The sequence below is a fragment of the Coffea arabica genome, chromosome 10c (assembly GCF_036785885.1).
Source record: "Coffea arabica cultivar ET-39 chromosome 10c, Coffea Arabica ET-39 HiFi, whole genome shotgun sequence".
NCBI classification, from domain to species: domain Eukaryota; kingdom Viridiplantae; phylum Streptophyta; class Magnoliopsida; order Gentianales; family Rubiaceae; genus Coffea; species Coffea arabica.
The window spans coordinates 11,664,921-11,685,303 of record NC_092329.1 but is presented as its reverse complement, the minus strand read 5'-3'; the positions used below and the strand labels follow the sequence as shown (position 1 = coordinate 11,685,303).

The following is a 20,383-nucleotide window of genomic DNA, read 5'->3' as shown; positions in this document are numbered from 1 at the left end:
ACACAATAACTATGAAGTAAACATGTAGTAAAACTGTTCAAGTCACGTACACCTATAAGGAACACTCACCAATTCAAAAGTGAGAAAACGAGCAAATATACTTTTAGATGTCCACTCCGAGACTCTCTTGAAGGTCCTCATGAGCGCATGAAGAAATATCGATTTTCTATTATTCACAATCATGCATCACCCAAGTAAGAATGTCCACTAGAATAGGATTGAGAAAATATCTTAAAGATTACTCTATTGACATGTAAGTTTCAAAAGTGAGAATTTTAAAGTCATAAAGGAGACTTGTATCCTCCATGAAATCGGGTCCAAAACGATATATCGATATCGGGATAAGGTGTTGAGTTTTCAAAAACTCATTTTCTAAGAAATCGAAAATTTTCAGTTTTGTGCGTCAAATTTAGAAAAATCAGATCTTGAATTTGGCATGTCCAAAAATGGAAAAATTTACACCGTTGGAATCTAGGTTCAAAGTATTAAAAGTTCCTAGAAGACACTTTTCTAAGATTTCAAACAGAAAGCATTCATTTTTCAGTTCAAAATCGCTGACTTATTAACAAGACAGAACCGACCTTGGTTATTCGGTGATATTTGGAAATTTGGCAAAATTCACAGAAAGTGAATTAGCATTTGAAATTCATAACACAATATGAGTTCCAAACAAGGTTTCAAACACAATAAATGGAATTAAATTCGGAGTTTTGAATATCGAGGTACATCATTTCAAAGTTGGTCGACTTTCATGACCTGTCCAGTCATTTTCCAGATTTGTGAAGGCATCTTTGAGGTACTATTTGGCAATCGAAATGGCATTGAAAATACACCAAATTTGGTACATTTAATCTTCCATATGTGAACTACATCTCTACCCAAATTCATACAAAAACTCACATGGAAAGGCAGTTAACAAAATAATCAAAATTCGTGAAATTTCCAAAGCAAATCTGCCATCTCAACCTTTTCTTTCTTTCCAAAAGCTTAGTACTATGAAATCGGTCCCAAGTCATTCCATTTTGAAACCAAGGGTCCAGAAACACTTAATAAGTAGTTTAGAGGTAATTAACATCAAGATTTTTGAAATATAACTTCCCAAATCAGATTGGACCATTCGGCCAAGAAGAAAGGAAAAGTTTCCAGTTTTCCAGTTTCGTCGAATTTTAGAAATCTGGCCATATATCACTCAATACAAACTCAAATTGAGAATGGTTGGTGGCTTTGGAAACTAGATTCCAAAATCTACATTTCATTAGAAGAAATCATTTCCAAAATCAGTTCACAAGTAGTTCCAAATCAGGCCTCAAGTTACCACTTCTCATTTCCATTCGAATGAACAGGCTGAACAGAACATTCAAATTTATCAGTTCACTGCAGTTCACACAAAACGAACTAGATAGTGATTTTTATACTGTTTTAAAGCTAAGAATGTCTAGTTTTAAATACCGCAAACGACACTCGATTTTGACTTTTTTACAAAGCGTTATGTTCGATCAAAGGGGCACTGTTCGATTGTCTAGAACCCAATTCCAGATTTCTTTCAATTTCGAAAATTCAAGTTTTGCTCAACCAAATCAAATAATTTTTGGTAGAAACTTTCTACACACTATATACAACATATATACATCAGTTCCAAAGTCATTTGAGCATAAAAAATTCGAATAAAGACAAGGCAATAACAGGACAGATTCGGCCAAGTCCATGCACCAACTTTCCTTCGATTTTCTCTTCATTTTCTATCCATAATTAACTCATCTATACAAATAACAATCATATTCAAGTATTTACACCTCAAACCAACTTCCTAGAGGCCACCTCAAGACCTCTACCTAAGATTAAAGCAAATCAAATGGATTTCTCAAGTCCTCTACCTAGTTTTATGTTTGGGTTTCAAACCCTTGCCATTAAAGCTCCAACTTTGAGAAAAAATTGGAAAGATTCAAGGTGGATGATCGCTACCTCTTAGCTCTTGAAGAAACCAGAAATTTTGCACCAAAAACTCCCAAGAAAACCCGCAAGATGAAGCCCTTCTCCAAGCTAAAGTTGCTCTCCTAGTGGTATGTGAGTTGTGTGAAGATTTAGAGGTGAAATGGTGCAAGATTGGATGGAGTTTTCTTTCCTTCTTCTTCCTTGGGGCTACTGGCCAAAAAATGGAGAGAGATGAGAGAGGTTTGTGTGCTAAAACTTGGGGAGAAAGAATGGAATAGTAGCCATTGGGCAAAAAGTCAACTCTTAATAGTTGTCGCGCGCGGGTTTCCTACCACCGTTTTATCTCTTGTTTGTTATACTTGTGTACTAAACCTCCAGTGTACTTCCTTTAACACTATAATTATTCACTCTTAGTAGTCTAGTATAAATTTCTTATATCTCCACTTAGCCGCTCCGACGTGAAACAGGCGTATTTAAGCAGAATGTGCGAACTTATGATGCGCGCGCGAAAAATCGAAACTTAAGAAAAATTCATGCACTACTAGGGTTATTAAATATAACTAGGGAAATTAATTATAAAAATAGCTAAATTAAGAAATAAAAACACGAGTCCTCACAGCCTCTCCCCCTTAAAAGAATTTCGTTCGCGAAATTCATACCTTCCACAATCTCAGATAATCCTGAACCTTGTTGTGTGATCATTTCATATGTTCTTGCAGGTGTCACTGGTCGGTTTCCTCCTCCATTGACTTGTCTTCCTTGTTGAATAGTATTTTCTCATGAATATCTCTTTGGGCAGTCGTGAACTTTATAGTTGGTACCCATACACTTTCGTCCCTTCACCCAACAGTTTTCTTCAATATGATTCGTCCTTCCACAATATCCACAGGTCAGATAAGGAGTTGTGACTTAACTTGCCTGCGAAATTTCCCTTAATTGGCTCTGTCCTACTGGAGCTCCTCGTGACCTAATTCCTTTGGATTTCTTTATCATGAGTGGTAAAGGAAGTGGTAGTCTTACTCCATCTACTCCTTTTCTAACTTTAGGTGGCGGTCCAATTTTTCTTGGTACTTCAACGTAATTACTACTACCGAATACATCTCTTTTCCTCGTTTGAAAGATTCTTAATTGGGATTTGGTGCTCTCTACCCTTTGTGCTTTCTCAAGAGCGTCACTAAATGTTTTAATCTGTATTGCAGCAAGGGCAACTTGGATTTCTAAATTTAATTTTTAGATAAACTGTCTTATTCTCTTTCATTCCGCTGCGACCAATTCTGGAGCATATGTAGATAATTTCGTGAATTGTATTTCATACTCAGCCACACTCGAAATTCCTTGACGAAGCTTTATAAAGTCGTCTTCTCTCTTTTTTTAGACTAATGGATGAAGAAGCTTCTCATTAAACTCTCATGCAAAGTTCATCTAAGTTTTTGGAGTTCGATGTCTTTCCCACTTGTTTCTTATAACATTCCACCAGGTTCGGGCTGTTCCTTCAAGTTGAAATACAGCAAAGGTGACTTGTCTTTTTTCTGTGTAGTTCAAGACATCGAATATATTTCTTATATTTTCTAACCAATTTTCAGCACTTCTGGATCAAGTCCTCCAGAAAATTTGGGTGAAAAAAATTTTTAAAACCGTTCCAAAGCTCGATCCTCCCCTATCTCTTGGTTTCCACGTTGGTTTCCTTGTCCAACCCCCTGGCCCTGTTGAGCTACTAAGAGTTTTAGTACATCCGTCATGCGAGTTAAAACTAATCCCATTTGGTCATCTCCTCTCCCAACCCTAAGCTCGGTGTTTTGATCAATAGCAGAATCATTATCTACCCTTTGATTTCGGGCTTGTTTGGGTTGACGTCCCTTACATTGTCCTCTAGTTTTCATGCTCACAACTAATCTATGTGCACATGCATAAATCCCACACTAATTCATAACTGAACTATACACACATACCGGTAACAATTCTAAAGAAAATAAAATCACTTGCACAAATAATATTATCAGCGTACAAGTCAAACACAAACTAGAGTTTATCAGATCATAACACAAGTTACAGTCAAGTAAAGTACATACCAAGTCAAGGTCAGTAAACAAAAGTAAACAGATAATTAACAAAAGTACATGTATCTCCAAGGCACGAACTCTTAAGTCCTATTCTCATCGTCCCATTACAAAAGATTAAAAATAGTGTTTTATTTGATTAATTGGAACTAAATTATTCTCGTTCCCTAATAATAGGATCCTCTGGGCCACGATCTTCTCCATCTCTCTCTCTTAATTATTGTGTCATCCTAGCCAAACGATTATTGATTTTGTGTAACTATTCACGTGAAATATTGATTCGTTCTTATTCCTCGCAAATAGAGATCTCAAGTTCCTAGCATTGCCCTCAACTCTTAAGTACTCGGGTACAAGAATTCGAAATAAGATAATTCACATCTCGAACTAGCCAGTCCCAAGAGTAAATCACCACATTTGAAATTCCTACTCAACAGACATATATAATTTCCCCAAATATCAAGATAAAGGGTTTATACCTATCACATTCATGATTCACAGCTTACGCTTTAGAAGAGTATTTAAGTCTTTACCCATTCACATAATAAGAAACATAACACCACTTGACCCAAACTCACCCCGCGCAGAGACCACGTGAAATGGCTCTGATACCACCTATGACGTCTCCACTTCTCCAAGGGCGAACCCAAGGGTATCGGTGGAACACCTGCCCAACTCTCGCCGGAACTCACTACAATCCATAATTTAAAAACTAGAAATACTTCAAATATTTTCAATATATAAGAAAAGTACTCCAAAACATTTCATACTTACAATTAGATAACCTTCAAGCTTAAATACAACCTAAAAAAATATTTACTACAGTCATATGCTACAATACGACTTAAGTCTCCAAAAGAAAATAACCTAATATTATTCGCGAACACTCTCGGCCTTGAACCCTGTTAAGGAAAATAAAATTGTGGAATGAGTTAAACAACCCAGTGAGGTTCCAAAATCTAAGCAATTCTAATAAATCAAGTAAATTGAGCATAACACATGTACGGTTCAAGATTTCACATTGGTACATTAAAATGAGACATTTATCATTGTGCAGAAATAAACACACATTGAAAGGATACGGTGATCACTTGAAACGATTTCAGTCCACTTCACCTTATAATTCCAATGATCCCCTCGGTTTGTCTGGTCATTACCTTATCCCTCCAGTGATAATACTTGAGTATATCGAAACGGTGGTCCAGGGTTCCAACCTACCCGACCGAGCCCAGTCTTGGCTCGAGCAGGTTAGTAACTAAGGGCAGGATCCAGTTCAGCTTAGAACTTACAACATGCGCAAGTAATCAAGTAAATTAGTAAATGGTAGTAGTTCACGGTTAACGGTAGAAATTTATCATTTTAGTAGGTCGACTGAGATAAAGTACACACTCGTTTTAAAACGGTGGACAGTTACATAAGAGCATTTATAGGGTGCACTTAACACTTAAGTACACAATAACTATGAAGTAAACATGTAGCAAAACTGTTCAAGTCACGTACACCTATAAGAAATACTCACCAATTCAAAAGTGAGAAAATGAGCAAATATGCTTTTAGATGTCCACTCCGAGACTCTCTTGAAGGTCCTCGTGAGCTTTTGAAGAAATATCGATTTTCTATTATTCACAATCATACATCACTCAAGTAAGAATATCCACTAGTTTAGGATTAAGAAAATATCTTAAAGAGCTTTACTCTATCAACATGTAAGTTTCAAAAGTGAGGATTTTAAAGTCACAAAGGAGACTTGTATCCTCCATGAAATCGGGTCCAAAACGATATATCGATATCGGGATAAGGTGTTGAGTTTTCAAAAACTCATTTCCCAAGAAATCGAAAAATTTCAGTTTTGTACGTCAAATTTAGAAAAATCAGATCTTGAATTTGGCATGTCCAAAAATGAAAAACTTTATACCGTTGGAATCTAGGTTCAAAGTATTAAAAGTTCCTAAAAGATACTTTTCCAAGATTCCAAATAGAAAGCATTCATTTTTCAGCTCAAAGTCGCTGACTTATTAACAAGACAGAACCAACCTTGGTTATTCGGTGATGTTTGGAAATTCGGCAAAATTCACAGAAAGTGAATCAGCCTTTGAAATTCATAACAAAATATGAGTTCCAAACAAGGTTTCAAACACAATAAATGGAATTAAATTCGGCGTTTTGAATATCGAGGTACATCATTTCAAAGTTATGACTTCCAAGCATTCATAGTCTCCCAAGCTTCCTTAACCACCCCAGGATATTGTGCATGGCCAGACCAAACATTCAAAAAACGGAAGGCGGAAGATGTTTGAGTAGTGGAGCAACACTTAATTAATAGAGGAGAATGATCAGATCTGCCTCGGGCTAAATGCGAAACTCGGTTAATAGGATATGCCTCTACCCATGCAGCATTCGTTAAAGCCCTATCTAACCGTTGCCAAACAACCCCATTAGTCCAAGTAAAGGGCTGCCCATCAAAATCAACAGAAGCCAACCCACAATTAAACATGGAGGAATTAAACTCCTCCATATTTCTAACATTCGCCGGTGAGCCACCTACACGTTCCTCAGCTGCTGAAATAACATTAAAATCACCCGCAGCTATCCATGCCCCTTGAGTATTAATACTAATGGACTCCATCGCATCCCACAAAGGGCGGCGGCCAACACGCGTACATTTTGCATAAATTCCGGAGAAAGCAAAATTAGCACCAGATGGAAACGACACAACCATATCTTTGACTTCTTTTTACAAAATTTGAGTGGAGGAAATTATGAAGTAAGAGGAATGGAATTTCTTCCACCATGCAGAAACACAGAGGAGAAGCCTGGCATTACCATACGTAGCTAGTTTTTCATTTTGTAATAAGTTTCTCTCTAGTTAGGAGTCTTGGAGAAGCATTTTGTCTTTGGAGTTTTTCACTGGTAATCAGATTGTGCAAGAGCATAGCAGGAATTAGAGAGCTTCACCTTCAGTTGGCTAAGCTTTCTTTCATCTTTCTTATACTTATACTGTATGATGTTTTGCAGCAATAAACTTGTGATTCTGATTGTTGAATCATACATGAGTAGCTAACTTTCTTCATCTAGGGAGTAGATGAAACTTATGGCTAAATAGTATAAATTGAATGTGATTTACACTTGTTATATCTTGTATTAACTTGTCTACTTGTGTAGCTGTGATTACTTGCTATTGATTGATCACCAATAGTTTGGTTATAGTTGTTATTGTTCAATGAGAATTGGTAATAACAATGGAAACACATGAGTAGAGCTTGAGTTGTATGTTCATGAAAATAGAGATACACTTAGGTGGATTATTTAGCATTTCATGAAATAAAACAGAGTAGTAGTAGTATTTCACCATGAAAATAGGGAAATCTATATTGCTTTAGGCCATTTCATCATGAAAATGAGACTTGGAAACTTTGGAAATGAATCTCTGGTTAAGCAAGAATAATATCAAGAAGTAAATTCATTCATTTGTGTTGTTTATGCCATAAGTGGAATCTACATCCCTAGAATCTTTCTTAAGTGAAATTTCTCTATTTGCATTCAACATTTGTTAAACTAGATTTGTATATCAGATTTGTAGATTACAGCATTAGACTTTCTCTGCTCAAATTAATTGTAAGTCTAAATAATAGAGAGAACAAGGGTTTAGTAATTGTTTAAATTGCTCCTCGTGGGATCGACCCGATAAACATCTTGTACTACAATTGCGACCTGTATACTTGCAGTCCAACGGGTGTAAAATCGGAATTAAACTTGCATTGATCTAAAAATCCCGTCAAGTTTTTGGCTCCGCTGCCGGGGAGCGGCAATATTAGGGCCTCATCATCTCTATTAATTTAGATAAATTTCATTATCTTTATTCAAGTTGTTGAATTAAAAGTACAAAAATTTTCTCTTATTTTTGTTTGTAGTGTATGCACCGATCAAATCGAGGAGTTGTACATTTCGATCCGGAAATTGAAAGAACACTACGCAGACAAAGGAGGAACACATCACATCAAGAGGAACAAGAGGTTTGGCAGCCAATAGAAGATATCTTGATAGAATTACAATTTGAGGAAGAAATGGCAGAAAATGAATCAAATAGGAGAATTCTGCGAGATTTTGCTTTACCGGGAGCACAAAGATCTCAAACTAGCATTGTAAGACCAACGGTAAACGCTAATAACTTTGAGATAAAACCATCACTGATTCAAATGGTACAACAATCTCAATATGGAGGTAATGCTACTGAGGATCCAAATTTTCACTTGTCAACATTTCTTGAAATTTGTGATACAATTAAGTTTAATGGTGTTAGTGAAGATGCGATTAAACTTCGATTGTTTCCATTTTCACTAAGGGACAAGGCTAAGGTTTGGCTACAATCTCATCCTCCAAATACTTTTACTACTTGGGATTAATTAGCTAAGGCTTTTCTTAATAAATTCTTTCCACCTGGAAAAACTGCTAAATTAAGAATGGATATAACTAGTTTCTCTCAACAGGAAGGAGAGACATTGTATGAAGCTTGGGAGCGCTATCGGGAATTGCAACGAAGATGCCCTCATCATGGTCTACCCTATTGGCTAGTAGTCCAAACATTTTACAATGGTCTCACCTATCCAACAAAGACACATGTAGATGCAGCAGCGGGAGGAGCTTTAATGGGAAAGACAGCTGAGGAAGCTCAGAAATTGATCGAAGAAATGGCTGCTAACAACTACCAATGGGCAAACGAACGAGGTAATTCAAGGAGAACCGCAGGTATGCTTGAAGTAGATACCTTGAATATGTTAAGTGCAAAAATGGATAATGTGGTTAAGATGCTTAATAGGCAAGTTGGTTCTAGTTCTAATCAAGGAGTAGTTGTTGCAAGTTGTACCATTTGCGGCGGAGATCATGATGATTTTATGTGTTCTAGCAGTGAACAGGTTCAATATCTCAACAATTACAACCGTCCACCCTAAAACAATCCATACTCCAATACTTATAATCCAGGATGGCGTAATCACCCGAATTTTGGATGGAAAGATCAAGGGAACCAACAAAGACCAGTTAATCCACCAGGTTTTCAACAAAAGCAAACACTGCATGAGTCCAAACCAGCTTGGGAATTGGCAATCGAAAAGCTAGCCAATGCATCGAATGATAAAATTGAAAAGGTAGCTAGTGCAACTACTCAATGGTTTGAAAGAATTGAGGGAAGAATGGACCAACTCACCAATATGTACAGGAATGTTGAGGTCCAATTAGGCCAAATTGCCAATGCGGTTAATAATCGCAACCAAGGGGATTTACCTAGCAAAACTGAAGTGAACCCAAGGGAGCATGTGAAGGCCATAACCCTCCGTAGTGGTAAGGAATTAGTTGAGCCGCCAGTAGTTGGAAGTGGAAGAGAGTTTGAAAAAATAGAGAATAAGAAATTGAGTGAGTTAAAAGAGGGAAGCAAGGAAGAAAAAGGGAAAGAAAAGATAGAGGAAAATGAACTGCAAATGGAAGATGCAACACCAATTCCTCCACCGGTGCCATTCCCTCAAAGATTGAAGCCTTCAAGAAATGACAAAGAATTTGAGAAATTTTTCAACATTTTTAAACAATTACATATTAACATTTCTTTTGTGGATGCTATTTTGCAGATTCCTTCGTACGCGAAGTTTCTCAAGGAGATAATGACCAAGAAAAGGAAGTTGGTAGACAGTGAGACAATTGCATTAACAGAAGAATGTAGTGCAATCATACAAAATAAATTGCCACCCAAATTGAAAGATCCAGGGAGTTTTACAGTTCCTTGCACTATCGGTAATGTAGAATTTTCTAAAGCACTTTGTGACCTTGGTGCAAGTGTGTCATTGATCCCTTTAACTGTGGCTAGGCAATTGGGGTTGAAAGAGTTGAAGCGTACTAACATTTCCTTGCAATTGACTGACAGGTCTATTAGACATCCAATGGGCATATTGGAAAATGTGCTCATTAAAGTGAAGAAATTTATTATTCCTGTCGATTTTGTTGTTTTAGATATGGAGGAAGATGTAAATGTACCTATTATACTTGGTAGACCATTTCTGGCCACTGCAGGTACAATAATAGACGTCAAACGAGGTAAGTTTAAGTTTCAAATCGGTGAAGAGGAAGTGGAATTTGATTTGAGTAAAGTAGAGAAATATCCCTCTTTTACCGACCATGTTTATTCGGTTGACATATGTGATGAATTGGCATTAGAAATGAGTCAAGTAAATCTTGATAATGATTCTCTTGAACTTTGTCTTAATGGTATAGGTATACAAGAGGAACAGATTGAAGAAATGACTGAATTTTTGCAGGCACAAATTCCTTATAAAAGGAGAAATGCATACGAGGCGTTAGGACTGAGCAAAGGGCTACCTCCACCATCATGTGAGAAAGCACCGCAGCTTGAGCTTAAACCGCTGCCTAAGCACCTCAAATATGCATTTTTTGGAGAAAAAGAGACACTGCCTGTGATTGTAAATTCAGCATTAAATGAGGAACAATTAGACAAGCTCTTACGTGTTTTAAGGAAGCGTTTAAAGGCTATAGGATGGACAATTTCTGATATCAAAGGAATTAGTCCAACTATTTGTATGCACAGGATTTTATTGGAAGAAAATTCTAAACCAGTGGTTGAGACTCAAAGAAGGTTAAATCCAAACATGAAAGAAGTGGTAAGAGTAGAAATCCTTAAATGGTTGGATGCAGATATAATTTTTCCAATTTCTGACAGTGTGTGGATTTCTCCTATCCATGTAGTACCAAAGAAAGGGGGGATAACCATAGTACATGGTAAAAATGATGAAATGATTCCCTCTAGAGTTGTGGTTGGTTGGCGAGTCTGTATTGATTACAGAAAATTGAATGCAGCTACTAGGAAGGATCATTTCCCTCTTCCTTTTCTTGATCAAATGGTAGAAAGATTGGCCGGATATGAATTTTATTGTTTCTTGGATGGTTTTTCAGGATACAATCAAATAGTTATTGCACCAGAAGATCAAGAGAAAACTACATTCACTTGTCCTTACGGTACTTTTGCATTTCGAATGATGCTTTTTGGACTGTGCAATGCACCGGCCACTTTCCAACGATGCATGATGGCAATTTTCTCTGATTTTAATGAGAAAATTATGGAAATCTTCATGGATGATTTTTCTGTATTTGGATCTACTTATGATGATTGTCTTAACAATTTAGATCTAATTTTGCAGAGATGTGAAGAAACAAACCTTGTACTCAATTGGGAAAAATGTCACTTCATGGTTTGTGAAGGTATTGTGTTAGGCCACAAAATTTCCTCAGAAGGTATTGAGGTTGATCAAGCCAAAATAGAGGTTATTGAGAGAATGCCTCCACCAACCAATGTGAAAGGCATTCGTAGCTTTCTTGGACATGTGGGATTCTATCGGCGGTTTATTAAGGATTTTTCCAAGATTGCTAAACCTTTATGTGAATTACTTGCAAAAGATGTTCCTTTTCACTTTAATGATGAGTGTGTACTTGCTTTTAATAGGTTGAAGAAGCAACTTGTCTCCGCACCCATCATAGCATCACCGGATTGGAGCTTGCCATTCGAATTAATGTGTGACGCAAGTGATTTTGCAGTTGGGGCTGTTCTTGGGCAAAAACATAATAAGCGACTTCATGTCATTTATTATGCAAGTAAAATGTTAAATGAAGCTCAAGTTAACTATGCAACAACAGAGAAGGAGTTGCTAGCAGTGATTTTTGCATTGGATAAATTTAGATCGTACTTAGTAGGATCTAAAGTTATCGTTTATACTAACCATGCAGCACTCAAGTATTTGTTAAATAAGAAAAATGCAAAACCGCGATTAATTCGATGGATTTTATTGTTGCAGGAATTTGACTTGGAGATCAAAGATAAAAAAGGATCCGAGAATTTAGTTGCAGATCATCTTTCTAGACTGGAGAACATGCAGCAAGATGACCATTTGTCCATTAAAGAAGAATTTCCAGATGAGTTTTTAATGGCAATTTATAAGTCACCATGGTATGCTGATCTAGTTAACTTTATAGCTAGTGGAGTGATACCAAATGATTTGAATTCTCATCAAAGAAAAAAATTCTTAAATGATGCTAAACATTACTTTTGGGATGAACCATTCTTTTACAAACATTGTGCAGATGGAATAATTAGAAGATGTGTTCCGGAGGAGGAGGTACATAGCATTTTAATGCATTGTCATACTCTTGAAACGGGAGGTCATTTTAGTACTACTAAGACTGTAGCAAAGATATGGCAATCTGGATTTTATTGGCCTACTATGCACCAAGATACTAGAAATTGGGTGAAAAGTTGTGATCAATGCCAAAGAACCGGTAATATCTCAAGAAGGAATGAAATGCCTTTGACTACATATTTGGAAGTTGAGTTATTTGATGTTTGGGGCATTGATTTTATGGGACCATTTCCTAGCTCATATAATAACAAGTACATCCTTTTAGCAGTTGATTATGTCTCTAAATGGGTGGAGGCCATTCCTTCACAAACTAATGATGCTAAAGTTGTGCTTAAGTTCCTGAGACGGAACATATTTTGTAGGTTTGGAGTCCCAAAGGCAATAATAAGCGACGAAGGTAAGCATTTTTGTAATAAAGCTATTGACACTTTGTTGCTTAAATATGGGTGCAGGCATAAAAAGTCACTCCCCTATCATCCTCAAGCTAATGGACAAGCGGAGTTGGCCAACCGGGAAATTAAAATCATTTTGGAGAAAACAGTAAACCAATCAAGAAAGGATTGGTCAAACAAGCTTGAAGATGCTTTATGGGCGTATAGAACGGCATTTAAAACGCCGTTGGAAATGTCTCCATATAAGCTTGTTTATGGGAAAGCATGTCATTTACCTGTGAAAATAGAACATAGAGCTTATTGGGCCGTTAAAGAAATTAACTTTGATTTTAAATCTACAGGTGAAAAGAGAATGCTTGAGTTAAGCGAATTGGAGGAATTGCGGTTGATTTCATATGAGAATGTCAAGATTTACAAAGAAAAAGTGAAATTTTGGCATGATAAACACATCCTCCCTAAGCATTTTGAAGTAGGGCAAAAGGTTTTGTTGTTTAACTCAAGGCTTAAATTATTTCCTGGAAAGCTTAAGTCTCGATGGTCCGGTCCATTTGAAGTGGTTCGCATGTTTCCTTATGGAGCAGTGGAAATAAAAGGAGAAAATGGTGCTCCATTCAAAGTAAATGGCCAAAGATTGAAGCTCTATTTAGCCGGAGAAAAAGTTCCTAAAGGAGTAATGTACTCCTTAGGAAATGCCATTGAGAGTTAAAAGAAGTAATAAGAAAGTCGAGCCAACGACTATAAACAAAAGCGCTAGTTGGGAGGCAACCCGATGATAAGTGTGTATTTATGTGTTTCTTACATTTTGGTGTGATTTAATTGACTAATTAGATGTATTTCACTTGTCTGTAGGAGGTACGGGAGTTTTATCATCCATCTCGGAGGTGCACTTGAAGAATATGTGTAAAAGGGAGTTTTTCTTACCAAATTGTGTTTTAAGTGTTTAAAATTCCCATGCATATACATACATTGTGCATTTCAAATGAGTTTTGGTGATATCATGGTTATAAAGGCTTATGGACTCATTTGATGTACATTTAATGCTCAAAAATGCCATTTTAGTGTAAAAATGCAAAAATGATCAAAGAACCCCACCCCTCGATTTTCAATGTAGATGTGTTTGTTGTGTTTTGAGAGGTTGGATATTATGTTTATGGTATATTACATGTGCATGGGACGTTGGAATTGAGAAAAGGGATGTCCAATGTGTAATATGGAATTGGCCGAAAAAGGGAGAAAAAGTTTAGAAAAATTGCAGTTTCTACAATTAGTGCAGAGAAATACAGATCCGAGCTCGGATCCTAAAAAGCCAGACAGATCCGACCGCGGATCCATAGATCCGACCTCGGATCATTCCAACCCAGATCAATCCGAGGGCTCGTCTGTGTTTCTGTTGGGACTGATCCGAGCCCTATCAGATCCGAGCCCTTCCAGAAAGGATCCGACCTCGGATCCTTTCACGATAAGAAAGGAAACGAGGCCTCGGTTCCTCATTTTTCCAGATTTCTCTTCTCTCTCTCTTCGAAACCCTATTCCTTTTTCCTCCAATCTTCCATTTCATCTATAAAATTCCCAATTTTTCACAATAAAACCTTCCCTAACCTCTTGTGAGCATTAACCCTCAACAATTTGAAATCAAAAACATCAAATTGAGGGGTTTTGATCTTCAAGACGCAAATTAGGGCCGAATTGAAATCTTGCAATTTGAGGTCGAGTTTGGGCTTGGTTGTTCTCCATTTTTGCATCATTATCATCCTCCATCATCACTCCATCTATTTGAGGTAACACATTTCGAATTTCTGTGACATTTTATATCTCTCATTTTTGTATATTTTTAGTTTCTCGATATATTTTGCTACTAGCTTAATTGTTGCAAATTCGTGATATAATTGTGCTACATTGTGCTCAAATCAGCTGCTATAACTATTTTCATGCTTATTTGTGTGAGAATTATGGATTTGGTGATAGTTTTGAGATTTCCTTCTCAACTTTTGGGCTTGAGCATTTTAGTGGTTTAAACTTGTGAATTTTGCTTTCTGTGAATATATGAACTTGTTCCGAGAGTATAAATCACTGTTATAATTGAAAATGATATGTTATCACTAGAGCAATAGCCCATTGGGTAAAAGTGTGTGTTCCCGATCAAGTTAAGCACATTGAACCACTTTTACTTGAAATAATTAGTATTTGGATGAATTGGGACTCATGTGTAGTTAACTTAAGTGTTAACGAGTGTTATGAATTGGATTGGAGATATTCTCAAGTGTTTGAGTGTTCATTCTTGCAAATGGATATAATTTAAAATTATTTGCACTTAATATGCATGAAATGATTTCTTTACTGCTAATATCCTTTCTGAGTGTGGGAATTGGATTTGAGAATTGTTAGGAAGTTTATTTGTTTAATTTTGGGTACATTTTGGCAGGGAGTTTAGCCCTTTTTCAAGGGGAAACTCTGCCAAAATTTTCTTAAATTCTTATTTAATATGTATGAGAGAGTTTCTATCGTTTCTAATAAATACTCATCTTGTTTATAGGTGCTATGGCTCGTACAAGGAGGGCTCGTATTCGTACTCCTACACCATCGTCAAGTGAAGAACATACACCTTCTGTGCATGAGGAGTCGCTTGAGGAAGAATCCCCTTCGCCTGAATCACCACCTCGATCTCGCCGGAAGACAGCGTCTACTAGCCGTGATGAGCCACCTCCGGACTACGATACCACACGATTCACATCACTTGAGAACCAACAGTGGTATGAAGCCGGATTGGACAAGGAGATCATAATTGAGAAACACTTGGCACCGGAGGTGGATGCGCACTACCACATTTCGACAGCATTCAAGAGGCTTGGATGGGAGAACATCCTTCAGTTGCCCAAGCACTACTACCCCAACCTGGTCAGGGAGTTCTATGCCAATGTGGAGAACAAGCAGAGCCACAGTGGCAACCTCATCGTCTCATGGGTTCGAGGTAAAAGAGTGACTCTCAATCGAGATACATTGAGACACTTCGTCCAACTCAAAGACGAAGGCGAAGATGTCAAACTGACCAAAGAATTCAAAGCTCGAGACCCTTGGCAAGTGGGAGAAGCCGTGGGACGTCTAAAGGGTCAGTACCGTGAGCGAGGAAGTTCGAAAAAACTCACGGTATATGCCGACTCCTTTGAGCATCGTTACCACCTGATCTTCTATCTTTTTGCCTTCAATGTGGTGCCGAAAAAGAGTGGTAAACGGGAGATCCGAAATAGCGATCTCTATTTTCTGGATAAGATGATACATGGAGTGGGTAGACAGTTGACTGGTATTCCTCTACCCAGCATTATCATCAGTTATATGCGGACCACAGCTCGCATGAGGGCCGGCGAGACTTGTTTTGGATTCCCTCGACTGCTATCCCTCATTTTTGAGAAGCTCAAGGTTCCTCTTGGAACCGAGAGATCGGTGGTAACGAGGTCGGCCGAGGAGGTAAATGATTCGTTACTCAAATCCTTGGGTATTTCTACTGATTTTGGAGCTACTTTGGTCCGGGACACAGGAGAAGCATCGACTTCCACTCAGCCTCCGCCTCACACTGAACCACAAGCGGAAACTCAAGAGACGGAGGCACAGCAGACTCTTCCTCCTCCGGTTCCACGACCACCTCCTCAAACGCGCTCCAAGTGGCAAGAGCTTCTCAATGCTATTTGCTGTATGGAGACGCGAGTCGTCGAGCGCATTGACCAGACGGAACGGATGATGACTGAGCGACTCGACAGACATGATCACCGTCTTCGTGCGATCGAGGATCATTTTCATATTCGACGGTCCCCTACACCGACACCTCATCAGTAGACCCTCGTTCCCAGCAGCCATGATGCTTTTTAGCGCATTAGACCTTTTATTTCTTTATTTTTCTTTTCTTTTGTTAAGACAAACTTTGTAGCTTTTATTTTTCTTTAATTTAAATCATTTTGTGCTACTTATGGTATTTGGTATCCTTGTTGTCTCATTTTGGACAGAAAATGGATGAGCGTGATGATTAAAAGATTCAAACGGCATCACCACCTATTTTGAGGGAAGTTTCAGTTCTTTTACCTTCCTCTACAATGAGGACATTGTAGATTTTAAGTGTGGGGAGGCATTACTTATCTTATGGGTGATTGTGTGTTGAAATGCATGATTTTAGTTGTTTATGGCTTAAAAATGTTGGAATTATATGTGGAGATAGTCATGAGGATAATTTTTGTGAAAATTGAGGTTGTTGGCAGGGAGTTTCATCCATTTTTATGGGGAAACTCTGTCAAAATTTTTCTAAAATATTTTCCAATATTTCATTACAATTCTTCCATAAAAATGGCCAAAATGTTAAAATTTTAAGTGTCTAATTCTTCCATTGGATAAAATGCTATGTGTATTTTGGAAAAGTTTAGTTCTTATTTGGCCTGGAATGAATTATTATGCAATTAGGATATTTACATTTTAGAAAGTATATTTGGTTAAATAAGAAAAATTATGCTTAGAATTTTGCAAAATTAATGAGATTTATCATTTTTACTTAATTTTATAAGTAAGTGATTGATATAGTAAAAAACAATGCCAAATTCTTCCTTTAATTATACTTAGAGGGAAAAAGAAATTATATGTTAAAAAAAAAAAAGAAAAAAGAAAAAAAGAAAAAAAGAAAAAAAAAGAATAATATTATTATTTTTCTACTCCAATGATTCATATACTGAGTAACCGGGGGTTGGCATTTACAAATGTCAACATTCGCGTAAAAAGGTATTGGAATTAAGAGTATGCTTAGCAATTTAAATAAGTGAAATGTTGAGTAACCGGGAATTTTCACCTAAAAGTGTTGATTTTCGCGTAAAAAGACATTTTCATTATTTAAATAAGAAGAAATGTGAATAAATCCCCCTAAATTGATAAGTTTTGGGATAAGGAAGGCCATAAAATTGACTATGTGATTTACTTATTTGTGAAATTAGAATAGAATGAGAGAATTGATTTGAATTTGTTGAAATTAAGGCATAATTATTTTTATTTAATTAAATATTATGAGTATTTAGTGTAATCTGAGAAATGGCATAATGATTGGTTTCTAGGTTTTTGAGGAATTAAAATTGACAAAAGTACGTATATTGTTTTATCTATTAAAATAGTTGAAGTAAGTTGTAAAAAAAATTGCTTGAGGACAAGCAATGATTCAAGTGTGGGGGAATTTGATAAGTGAATATTTAACGTACATTTTGTATGAATTTGGCATTAATTTTTGGTATGTTCTGAGAAGATTAAGCCATATTTGAACTCTTTTGGTGATAATTGCTTAAATATTGATTAAGGTTTCAAAAAATTGATAAATGAGTGAATTAATGCGTTAATCTTGTGAATTTATGAAGGTAATTGATGTATGAAATTCATGCACAAGTTCAAAGAAATGTAAGGGTCATCCAGAGGACAAAGTACACAAGAAATTAGGAGCAAAAATGTAGAAAAAGAGAAGAAGTGAAAAACTGGAAATTGGTCAATACGGATCCGAGCTCGGATCAGTGTGCACAAGATGGATCCGAACCCTCGTCTGTACTTCTGGCGGAGAGCATCCGAGGTCAGGACGATCCGACCTCGGATCCATTATGAAATCCCTCGGATCCTGAAGATCCGAGCTCGGATCCATTTTCACTCCTCGGATCCGAGGCTCGGATCTGTCTCTCTCCTCAGCAAGTGCAACAGCCGTTTTTCTTTACCTTTTTCACAACTTTTCAGCTATTTTGAGGGACAGAAATCGGTGGCACATGCTTCTGCAACAAAAGAGAAGACCAAATGAGTATGGACAAAAGGAAATATCATATCTTTGACTTCTTTTTACAAAATCTGAGTGGAGGAAATTATGAAGTAAGAGGAATGGAATTTCTTCCACCTTTTATGCAGAAACACAGAGGAGAAGCCTGGCATTACCATACGTAGCTAGTTTTTCATTTTGTAACAAGTTTCTCTCTAGTTAGGAGTCTTGGAGAAGCATTTTGTCTTTGGAGTTTTTCACTGGTAATCAGATTGTGCAAGAGTATAGCAGGAATTAGAGAGCTTCACCTTCAGTTGGCTAAGCTTTCTTTCATCTTTCTTATACTTATACTGTATGATGTTTTGCAGCAATAAACTTGTGATTCTGATTGTTGAATCATACATGAGTAGCTAACTTTCTTCATCTAGGGAGTAGATGAAACTTATGGCTAAATAGTATAAATTGAATGTGATTTACACTTGTTATATCTTGTATTAACTTGTCTACTTGTGTAGCTGTGATTACTTGCTATTGATTGATCACCAATAGTTTGGTTATAGTTGTTATTGTTCAATGAGAATTGGTAATAACAATGGAAACACATGAGTAGAGCTTGAGTTGTATGTTCATGAAAATAGAGATACACTTAGGTGGATTACTTAGCATTTCATGAAATAAAACAGAGTAATAGTAGTATTTCACCATGAAAATAGGGAAATCTATATTGCTTTAGGCCATTTCATCATGAAAATGAGACTTGGAAACTTTGGAAATGAATCTCTGGTTAAGCAAGAATAATATCAAGAAGTAAATCCATTCATTTGTGTTGTTTATGCCATAAGTGGAATCTACATCCCTAGAATCTTCCTTAAGTGAAATTTCTCTATTTGCATTCAGCATTTGTTAAACTAGATTTGTATATCAGATTTGTAGATTACAGCATTAGACTTTCTCTGCTCAAATTAATTGTAAGTCTAAATAATAGAGAGAACAAGGGCTTAGTAATTGTTTAAATTGCTCCTCGTGGGATCGACCCGATACACATCTTGTACTACAATTGCGACCTGTATACTTGCAGTCCAACGGGTGTAAAATCGGAATTAAACTTGCATTGATCTAAAAATCCCGTCAAAAGTCTCGTATGCTAATGCAGTTGGTAGCTTAATGTATGCAATGGTGTGTACGAGACCCAACATTTCACAGGCAGTTAGTGTAGTAAGCAGGTTTATGCATGATCCGGGCAAGGGTCATTGGCAAGCTGTGAAATGGATTCTACGGTATATCCAAAATACCGTAGATGTTGGATTAGTATTTGAGCAGGATAAATCACTTGGTCAATGTGTAGTTGGATATTGCGATTCTGACTATGCAGGTGATTTGGATAAGCGACGTTCTACAACTGGCTACTTGTTCACATTTGCCAAAGCGCCAGTTAGTTGGAAGTCTACTTTGCAGTCAACGGTGGCTTTGTCTACAACGGAGGCAGAGTATATGGCGATTACAGAAGCTGTAAAGGAGGCAATTTGGCTTCAAGGATTGCTTGAAGACTTGGGAGTTGATCAAAAACACATTGATGTGTTTTGTGATAGTCAGAGTGCTATTCACTTAGCGAAGAACCAGGTCTTGCACGCAAGAACGAAGCACATTGATGTTCGCTATCACTTTGTGCGGGAAATTCTCGAAGAAGAGGAGATTTTTCTCCAGAAGATTCGGACTACGGAGAATCCTGCAGATATGCTGACCAAGGTGGTTACAAGGTCCAAGTTTGAATATTGTTTAGACTTGGTCAATATCCTGCACATTCGAGTTGGCGCCTGATGGTGCAAATTTGGAAGCACCGCAAAGACCGTTTGGGTGAGAAGGTTTGTATTTTTGGTGGGACTAGAAATTATACCAAGGTGGAGATTTGTTGAATTCAAAGCCAACATTTGAATTCAAAGCCAACATTATTGACTATCTCAAGCCAATATTGCTGATTTTTGACAAAATTTATAAATCCCACATCGGTGATAGTAGTTGGAGATGTAAGGCTTGAGAGTTATAAATAACTCTCAAGCA

At 37.0% G+C, this 20,383-nt stretch overlaps 1 protein-coding gene and 1 non-coding gene across 2 annotated transcripts; both read right to left on the bottom strand.

Annotated features, from left to right (window-relative positions):
• Nucleotides 1-6,177: 6,177 nt before the first annotated feature.
• LOC113713901 (uncharacterized) lies at nt 6,178-6,705 on the bottom strand. The gene has a single exon (XM_027237704.1). It carries the CDS (start codon nt 6,703-6,705, stop codon nt 6,178-6,180), a length of 528 nt encoding a protein of 175 aa, XP_027093505.1.
• Nucleotides 6,706-8,437: 1,732 nt separating this feature from the next.
• LOC113715274 (small nucleolar RNA R71) lies at nt 8,438-8,544 on the bottom strand. Its single transcript, XR_003453910.1, has one exon. It is a non-coding gene; the product is annotated as a small nucleolar RNA R71 (small nucleolar RNA).
• Nucleotides 8,545-20,383: the final 11,839 nt, after the last annotated feature.

Excerpts from the sequence above, each read along its gene's own strand:
- LOC113713901 (XM_027237704.1), bottom strand. The coding sequence starts at position 6,705 with ATGGTTGTGTCGTTTCCATCTGGTGCTAATTTTGCTTTCTCCGGAATT.